General features: G+C 43.8%; 1 protein-coding gene across 2 annotated transcripts; it reads left to right on the forward strand.

Annotated features, from left to right (window-relative positions):
• The first annotated feature begins 1,680 nt into the window (after positions 1-1,680).
• On the forward strand, positions 1,681-3,852 carry LOC115670172 (protein transport protein SEC13 homolog B). Of its 2 annotated transcripts, none has more exons than XM_030591378.2 (2): positions 1,681-1,835; positions 2,741-3,852. In XM_030591378.2, exon 2 carries the CDS (start codon positions 2,792-2,794, stop codon positions 3,698-3,700), a length of 909 nt encoding a protein of 302 aa, XP_030447238.2. In that variant the 5' UTR covers positions 1,681-1,835; positions 2,741-2,791; the 3' UTR covers positions 3,701-3,852. The 2 variants fall into 2 exon arrangements, with proteins under 2 accessions (XP_030447238.2, XP_056176471.1); XM_056320496.1 differs by having other exon boundaries at positions 1,706-1,835; positions 2,744-3,852.
• The last annotated feature ends 5,884 nt before the right edge of the window (positions 3,853-9,736 follow it).

Raw genomic sequence — 9,736 nt, forward strand, 5'->3', positions numbered from 1 at the left:
TTTTATTAAACAAAAAAAAGTTTAGGATAAAATTGGGATTGGACCTAAGGTTTGTGGTCTTTTTATGAGACGAAAAAAAATTTAGGGTTGAATTGAGATTGGACCAAAAATTGTGGATCTTTTTTACGAGGCGCAAAAAAAGTTCATGATGGAACTGGGATCGAAGCTAAATTTATGGATATTTTAGTGTATTAGGCACTGATACTCTTAAGTCCTGGCCTCCGTGCACGGCTGAATGAATAGGAATTAGCCAATTGCAATTTTGTTTTATTGTTGTTTATTGCTTAAACGTATATCAAGAAAAAGGAATATATGCACCCACCCATTTCTTTCACAAAACTATTGCTCAAATTTTCAACTGCGGCAGGGCCAGGCCCAAACCCCCGTTGCCCCCACGCAATGTGCTCCTTGTGCCCGCTTCTGGCAACAGTAGCCATCAAACGGGGGTCATCATCGCCCGGGCTGTGCTCCCACCCCATGGCGATTGATCAAGGGAACGAACCACCGGGCGGCGGCCGCGGTGGTCACGCCGCTAGATCTAATTCCGGATCTAGAGAAAGCGACTTTGACTATCAGAGCAAAGGAGTCGCCTTTCGGCACCAGGACGGCACCCGCCCGAGAGTGGCAACCGCCGTCTTGATGGTCAGTACAAGTCTCGTCATCGGTGTCGTTCCCTTCTTCTACAACTTTGATCATCTCACGATGTTCCTGATAGTTTTTTTGACCAAACAAAAATCATCTTTTAAATTAGTATATCTAATGCAAACCACAAAAGAAAAATAAACACAATTAGCCCCGTTGCCCCCACGCAATGTGCTCCGTCCCGCATGCCTTGTGCCCGTTTCTGGCAACAGTAGCCATCAAACGCCGCCCGAGAGCGGCAACCGCCGTCTTGATGGTCAGTACAAGTCTCGGCATTAGTGTCATTCCCTTCTTCTACGACTTTGATTATCTCATGACGTTCCTAATATTTTTCTGACCAAACAAAAATTATCTTTTAAATTAGTATATCTAATGCAAACCACAAAGGAAAAATGATTCAAAAGTCTCTGAATTTTGGCCCAATGTATAATTTAGTCCATGAACTTTTAATTTGTTCAATGTAGCCCTTGAACTTTAACCTAATATTCACTGTGGTCCTTAAACTTTTAATTTGTTCAATGTGGTTTTTGGACTTTTGGTACATGTTCAATTTAATCACTAAACCATATGAAAATGTTCAATGTAGGCTACATTGAACATGTACAAAAAAATCCATGAATTAAATTGAAGATTGTCATTATCCCAACATTTTCATATGGTTTAGGGAATAAATTGAACATGTACTAAAAGTCCAGAGACCACATTGAATAAATTAAAAGTTCGGGGACTAAATGGAACAAATTAAAAGTTCATGGAACAAATTGCACATTGGGCTAAAATTCATGAGCTTTTTGTGTCATTATCCCAACCACAAAATAAGACTAATTCATATAATATTCGATCCATCTCCACACACATATATTTACAGTATAATGATATTATCTGACACAACAAAAATTTAACAAGACTCAAGTAAAAGCTATGATATTTTTTCGAGAAATTTTTTTTTTCCCGAAATAGCTAAAATATTTAATTCCACGTGGGACTTGAAAATATCTTATGGGCTTTAAGTTCGGGCCCGTCCCCGGGCCGGCCCAAGGCCGGAGCAGGGCGGCGCTCGTTTCCAAACAGGCCCTCGAGCAGAACCGAGAGTGCCTGCGTATTTCAACCGAGAAGCGTTTCGGGAGCTCGATCTCGTTTCTCTCTCTCTCTCTCTCTCTCTCTCGTTTCGCTGAAGTTGCAGATTCGTGCCGGTAAGAGAATTTCCTCCCTCTGAATCTCTTACGTTCGATTCGCGCTTCCGCCTGCTCGCTCGACGTCGATCGCTGTCGATTTTGATTTTAAGTCCGCGTCTGTGGCGGTTTGAATTCAGATCCGGTCCATTGCGTCCCTAGATCTTCATCGAGGTTGCGGTTGAATAGGTTAGATTTTTGGATCGGATTCGCTGCTGGCGTTGTTGGAATTCATGTGTGGTGTTAGCTTGTGCTTTGATCGTCGTGTAGAATGATTTCGTCGTGCTTGTTTGGCCGATCCCGTGTTTGGCTGTGCATTCCGACCGCAATTTGGTTTTGTGAGCTGATGTGAATGCTGTAGCTCCAGCGAAATTCTCATCTGGTGGGGAAAATTGTTTCTGGACTGTCGTTGTTACTGTTAGGTATTATTCGCTGCTCCTGAAAGGTGTGTTGTGGACAAGGAATTTATGCCTTTTGAAAAAGCATTGGGCATATAGTTTGTGTTCCCCTCGAGATGCTGGATCCATGTTCAAAGGTTGCTTACTTTAGAGTAACAGCTTATTCGTAACAGTTTTTAGACGATGAAGTAATGGGGGTTGGGTCCTGTCCTCTTTTAAGCCCGCGAAGCTCCAACCCTGAAGTTGACGGTGGTAGAACTTCGTGGGTTTTTGGGGATTTGACTATTACTGGGGAGATTAATAGTGACAGGAACTCTAGACTTGAAATTTGTCATTAGTTGCACTGCAGGGAAGTCTGGATTATTTTACCAACTGAGGCCTGGAATAGTTTTCATAATCTTGTTTAGTGGTGCTTCCTTTAATTATGGAAATGTGCACGAAGTGTTTTGATGTTCTTATGCTATATAGAAATTTATAATAATTGCTATTGAAACTGATGCTCTGACTTATGCTCCTGATGCGAATCAGAAGACACGAGGAAATTAGTGGTCAAGAGGAGAAGAGAAGAACTTAGTCATCATGCCTTCTCAAAAGATTGAGACAGGTCACCAGGACGTAGTCCATGATGTAGCTATGGATTATTATGGAAAGCGCGTGGCAACAGCTTCGTCTGACACCACTATCAAGATAGTAGGCGTGAGCAATAACTCTGGATCACAGCACCTTGCTACGTTGAGTGGTCATAAAGGCCCTGTTTGGCAGGTTGCTTGGGCACACCCTAAATTTGGATCAATCCTTGCTTCTTGCTCATATGATGGACAAGTTATCTTATGGAAGGAGGGTAATCAAAATGATTGGGCTCAAGCTCATGTTTTCAATGATCACAAGTCATCTGTGAATTCCATTGCTTGGGCACCTCACGAGCTAGGTCTCTGCTTGGCTTGTGGTTCATCTGATGGGAATATCTCCGTCTTCACTGCCCGACCTGATGGGGGTTGGGACGCCACTAGGATAGAGCAAGCTCACCCTGTTGGCGTCACTTCTGTTTCATGGGCTCCAGCCATGGCTCCTGGTGCTCTAGTTGGATCTGGTTTGCTAGATCCTGTTCAGAAGCTGGCCTCGGGAGGGTGTGACAATACAGTGAAGGTGTGGAAGCTTTATAATGGAACTTGGAAGATGGATTGCTTCCCTGCCCTTCAGATGCACTCTGATTGGGTTAGAGATGTGGCGTGGGCACCTAATTTGGGTCTTCCAAAATCCACAATTGCAAGTGCTTCTCAAGATGGGACTGTTGTAATATGGACTGTGGCCAAGGAAGGGGAGCAATGGCAGGGTAAAGTTTTGAAGGATTTCAAGACTCCAGTTTGGAGGGTTTCCTGGTCGCTCACTGGCAATTTGCTGGCAGTTGCTGATGGGAATAACAACGTAACGTTGTGGAATGAGGCAGTGGATGGTGAGTGGCAACAAGTTACTACAGTTGAGCTATAGATTTGGAGTTTGTCTGTTTTGTTATCTACTTTACTGTGTTTTCCCTTGCCTAGGACCTCCTTGATAGACTCTTATTGTTATGGTGTTCTCTTTTTGATTCTTAGAGTTTGTGAATACAATTATTTTAACATAATCTTTTTTTGAGAGATTAACGAAGGGGTATTATTAAATTTGTTTTTTCTTGGTGAATGTTCGACTGGTGGGTCCAATTCGAGTTTTCCATTTTCTCTGGGAAAAAGTTATTTATATCAGTGCATGTTTATGCCCATCATTGTCTAAGAAGGTCAAGGAATTTATCTGCCTGATCGAAGACCAAATTACCTGTGTGTTGCTTTTGTGCATCATTATTGGTTACTTGAACAACCTGCAGCTAATTATATGTAAGAAGACCAAGAAACTGCATACTTTCTGGTCTCAAATCCTTTAACAATCAGTCTATGCCTGATTATTCTGAAGTATAGGAAGCATTCTATTTTTTTTATCAAACCATTGTCCTCTGCTCTCGTTCCCAGGTATTTTAATGGAAGTGTGGAAATTCCACACTAGTGCCTTTTGTATTTATCTTTGTAGTCATCTTTATATTAAGGCTTCAAATTGGATTTCATAACTGTAAATGTGTTCCATCGCTGATATGATGGTCCCCGAGAGTCCAGCATCCGTGGTCACTACAAAGCTTAATGTTTCGTTGTGTGATACCTTATTTCTTGCCGTTCCTAGGATCGAGATGCAATCCAGAGTTAGTATGATGAAATCTGTCTGATACAATATGTTCCTGGATTGGAGAATCGATTGTGCTCCCCCGGCCGATCCTGTGAATTGAAGCTTTTATGTGACGCTATCTTGACTTTCCCTCGTGTCAGCTCGATCTCCTCTCCCCCTTGCCCTGCTTGAGCTCCTAGTAAGGGTGTCAAGAACTGCAATCGATCTTACTTCAATTGCCTGAAAATTTGATCCCTCCCTGATCATGTCCGTTATGTTGGTCCAGAGCCAGAGTTCACCCTCTTACAGTAGGAAACTGTTTCATTGTACATGCCAAGAAATGTACTCTGAACTTATGGCCAATCGGATCTCGGCTATAAGCATATAAGCTGCGACCGTATATGATACTGAGTTTGGTTTCGCAACCAAGATCACCATATACGATACTGAGTTTGGTTTCGCAACCAAGATCCAATGACCGCAATCGCCCCTAAAGCTCTTTCAGAGACGCGGAAGCTGTTTCCACGTCAGCTGTGGCTACAAGCTCTAAAAGTTCACGTTCATTCATTGAACTTCAGTTTATTCTAATTAGATCTGGAGTTGAAATATTCTTATGTGAATGGTCAATTTCCACGTATTATATGTCAATTCAGGAATCGCAAATCCATCGTCGGTCAACACCGGAATCTTTATACTCAAAAAGCAAAGCATAAATTGAGCGCGACTTAATCGGGCTGGATGTATACCTCTTGGCTCTTGTGACCACGGAGAGTAAGCATCATGTCCATCCATTGACGAGTGATGATAGTACGCTTTGGAGTTGTGGATAATGATCTGAGCCTCGGGCAAAGCCTCTTTTGGTTACTGTCGATGTCGCAACACTTGACATTCGTGGTGCTTAGCCGATGACGACGAGTCGTGGACCACCGGAGGAGGACCTTTGGCCGTTGGCGTGGAGCTCGCTGAAGAATATGGGTGCATTCGTTTTTGCGAAAAATTGACAATTTAAAGAAGATTTTTCTAAATTTGATCCGTTACATCACTTACGGTAGTGAGTCAACGAGAAAAATGTTTTTATTGGTAACAACCTATGCGAAAATACTTTTGTTGAGAATAAAAATATTTTTGTTATTCATGTTTTTAAGGGATGCAAGAGATCGAAGTTTCGAAAACTTAATTTAAATGATTGATTTTTCGGAAACAATCGCATCCTAAGACTCGACCGCTAGTCGGTCCATACAGAGTCGTCCTTATGATGGCTATGCCACAAAACAACAGTCTGGAATTAATTGGGTCGGCAGATCAAAAGAAGATGACCAGACAAGAAGATCGATGTGTGTTTTAGTTGGAACACTATCAAATGGAATGTGGTCCTGCAGCATTAAAAAAGAAAGCAAGTAAAGGATGAAAAGTACTTCATTAGACTTAGAAAGCAAGCAGACCATGCTCTGTTCTTTGCCAGCCATTGACATGGCGACAATAAAATTTGCTGAGTCCTTTTGGTTGGGAACTACAGATAATCGACAAAGGTGATGAGAAGTCACGGACCGGCGACACAAAAGAAAATTATTAGGTATTGAGCCACTAAATGTTGATAAGTGGAACTTGACTGAAGTGAAGATCGACGATCAAGAGGGAGATGAGTGTTCGAGTCATGAAGCCCACGATTTCATTGAGCACGATCACTAGTTCATAGAGCCGTGAATGTCGAAAGCCACGAATGAAAATGGCCAAGAAATATGGGCTGTTACAACCGTCAAGCAGAGGAGTTTGCAAGTTACGGAAGAAACAATGAACGTGAGGCAAGTGATGGGGACACGATCGTTGAGTAGGGGGTCTTTTAATAACTATAAATATTAGGATTGTTATTCGAGCAAATGACTCTAATCAAGCAATGTGCACCGGTTGTTCTATTTTATCTTATTATTATCTTTATATTTCAATACCCTTTTATACGGCTGACTTCAAGTTTTCGTACCTTTAATTTTCTCGTCAATCTTCGTTTCCTGTCCAAAAATCTACAGAGATCCCTTCACATCTTTTATCGATTTCGTTTATTCACATTTCGAAAGTTGCCTTGTTGACAGTTTTTCGCGCACGCATTGTAACTTTGATGCTACCCTATCTTGGAGAGATAAAAGGAAGGAGCAAAAAGAGCATGATTAGGTCACTTCCGAGGGAATCGACTGTGTCCCTTTTAGTCACGGTCAACTTCGATCCGTTCCTCACCAGAGAAGCAAAGGCGCAGAAAGAGACGATGCTAAAAACCTGGACCTCCTACCCACTGCATAACTCTCTGATCATTTTCATGCTCCACATAACAAAACTTGGTTGTTCATAATGGAACAAAGAGAGAACGAAACAGAGAAAAACATAACAAACCTGTGTATCAACTATACTTTGATTAGATCATGCGATCCGGTCGGTCAGTATCCACAAGAGTAGCCCGTGTAGTTGATTCGAGAACGAATATTGTGGCGGTCTAAACTTGGGATCTCCTTAGTCGACTGCCTTGATCACCACTGGCTATGCGTCGGCCATCTCGTTCTTGTACCGCCTCAGAGACTGTTGCGTTCTTCCCGCAGATTCTCTTGTAGTATGTGTTTGGTTCGGGTGAGAAATGCCGGTCATGGTGGTGCTGCATTTGCCTCGGCTGCTGCCGCCGCAACTGGGGGTAATCCCCGACCCACCCACCGCCGCTTGTCTCTGACTAGGACCGCGAAGCTCTCTTGCACTGGCCTTGAGTTGGCGTGCTTCTTCTATAGCTGCTGCAGTAGCGCCAGCATATAGAAGCTAGCCACAAGTACTGCTAGTCTGCTATACCTACAGCGCTTCTCGCGCTTTCCCGGTCCATCCTCGGACTTTCCGGCCCCAGAAGCCTCGCTGCTCTCTTCCTCAGCTTCCGCGGAGGAATGATCACACATACCAGTTCCGATGTGTCTTCGCACAATCTTACCCTGAGTTTGGAAGACAACGTCCCGACGACTGTCATTTTCTAGTCCTAGCCCATGCATTCCCGCCTCTCTGCCCGGACTAGTTCTGCGATGCTACCAAAGTGATCCTTCTCAAACTCCAACTCATACCGAAACAAGGTCAACGCGCATGAGTCTACTCCCCGGAACCAGCACAATCCCCAGATTGGGACCGAGGCTATGGAGCCAGTGCTTGGAGACCTATATTTGGACCTCGAGCTCGTCCTTCTCAAGTGTCCCGTAGCGCCACACGCACATGATGCTCCTAAATACAAACGAGTGGGTGGTCGGGACCGATGCTCCTTCGAGAAACTCGGTTCGGGAAGCAGAGAAGTAAAGCGCTTAGACCGAGCTGAAGAAAAATACTAAGCAAATGGTTCAATGAGAACAGCACTCTCGTGCCAACACAGGACTAATGACCAGAGACATCAGGCAGGTGGTCAGCACGTCGAAGCCTTCTTCAGCCCGTTGGTTCAGCTTTTGGAACGCTCATTTGGGCTCTAAAGTCCCTTGACCAAATGCAAATGGTATTTGGCAACCTTTTTTATTCACTTTGGGAAGATGTAATTGCATTTGGAATGCTCTTCAAGAGACTTTTGGCCAATGTAAAGGTGGAGGTGCCTTGAGAAGTTGCATTTTCGGAATGCAACTGTTCATCGCGACTATTTATCTTCCCCAGAGGTAGGTCCGGCGGTTGACGATCGCCGCTTGAGGGCTAGCCCGACCACGGTGACCACCGCCTGGGGGTCGCGCAACCCTGACGACCGCCGCCTGAGGTTGCCGGGCCTCGGACGTCACCTGGGTCGCGCGACCCAGGCGACGCATGAGGTCGCCACCTCATGTCGCCTCGCCTGAGGTCAGGCGGTGGTGGCCGGCAACCAGATCTGGCCGTCGGCGGTTGGCCGGCGACCAGATCTGGCCAGTGGCGGTGGCCGGTGGTTAAGCTCCATCGAAACCTTTAAAAAAAAAATAGCAAAAGTCCTTTAACCGAAGTTGATTTTAAAAAATATTTACCAAACACTACTTGCATTTCGGAAAATTTCTTTAGCCCAAAAAATATTTGCCTTCCCCAAAAATCATTTTCCCAAATTCGAACTAAACGGCCCTTAGTCGTTAACCAAACGCATAGACCATTTTTGGCGCGCTTATCGCTACCTGATTTTCCTATAGACGATCCTGAATTGTATCGCTGAATCATGCATGCGGCCATGGCCCAAGGCTGATGTACTACTCGAGTGTGACTGAGATCAGCACCAGCCGCGCAGTCCTTCTGACCAAGATCTCCGGCGAGGCACGTGACGACTGTGCAAACCAACTTGCAATGTTAATGAACAGTATTGCTATCACCAGCAAACTTACTTACGTGTTACACTTTAGATGTGAATTTCCAAAATGTCTAAATTTTTTCCGCATATATGTTGCCCAAAATGCCCAGCAAAGACCTTTTCGTATCTTGAGCCCGACGTGATTAGTTTGCTTCTCATTAGATTAAGAAAAAGCAACTTGACTTGGAACCTTACCTGAGCTTTTGAGGGAGACAAGCTTCGAGAGGGAGGCAAGAGGAATCTAAGAACCCAAATGCAAACATAATGCTTGATCCCCCTCCACCAACCTAATTTTGATGCTAGGACAAAAGTTATTTTGCAGTCGGTAAATCATATGGAGTAGTATCGTCTCACTCAATAATTTATGTGAATTTCACTGTGGAGTACACGTGATCACAGTGAAATCTCATTTGGGTTTTCTGTACTAAACCAAACGGGCAAGTATTCTTTTTTACCAGCGCTAATACCATAAAAAATCCTAAGCTGATATACCCTGTCACATTTTCTCCCTAACTAATTTTTGTGTTACAAAAATTCCAAGCCGGTACACTGTTGTCAGTTTGCCCCAAAATGATATACCTATGCAACATTTACTGATTTTTTTGGTAAATGTGATATGCATATACCAATTTGAGAATTTTTGTGTACTGGTTCGAAAATTTCTGCAATAAAAAAATTAGTTTGAGGTTTTTTTCTTTGGAGATATTTTCAATTGGGGGTACTTCTTTTTTCTTCCTTATTTGCCCCGAACATAAAAAAGATAAATAGCTTTTAAAAAAAAAAGTTTTACAAATGGAAAGAAAACAGTGTTTGGCGGCAAAGGAAAATGCCAAAAAAGGGCATAGACCCAGCGCGTGTGGATCACGTACGTCCCCGGGGGTGGGGCCCCCGCAGACATTTCTAAAGGCTGAAAATAGACTGGGCCCCACCCCAGCCGAGCGGCACCAAGCTACCGTGCCCCCACCCGCCCCGCATGAATGGCGAATTCGTAATAATCCCCAAAATCCAGTGGCAATATTAAACTCTCAACACCCCCCCGG

Source organism: Syzygium oleosum, unplaced genomic scaffold (genome assembly GCF_021117445.2).
Source record: "Syzygium oleosum isolate NSW1041296 unplaced genomic scaffold, Sole_v2.1 Sole_v2.20, whole genome shotgun sequence".
Lineage (NCBI taxonomy): Eukaryota > Viridiplantae > Streptophyta > Magnoliopsida > Myrtales > Myrtaceae > Syzygium > Syzygium oleosum.

Bases quoted from the DNA above. Each gene is read 5' to 3' on its own strand.
- LOC115670172 (XM_030591378.2), top strand. From the start codon at position 2,792: ATGCCTTCTCAAAAGATTGAGACAGGTCACCAGGACGTAGTCCATGAT.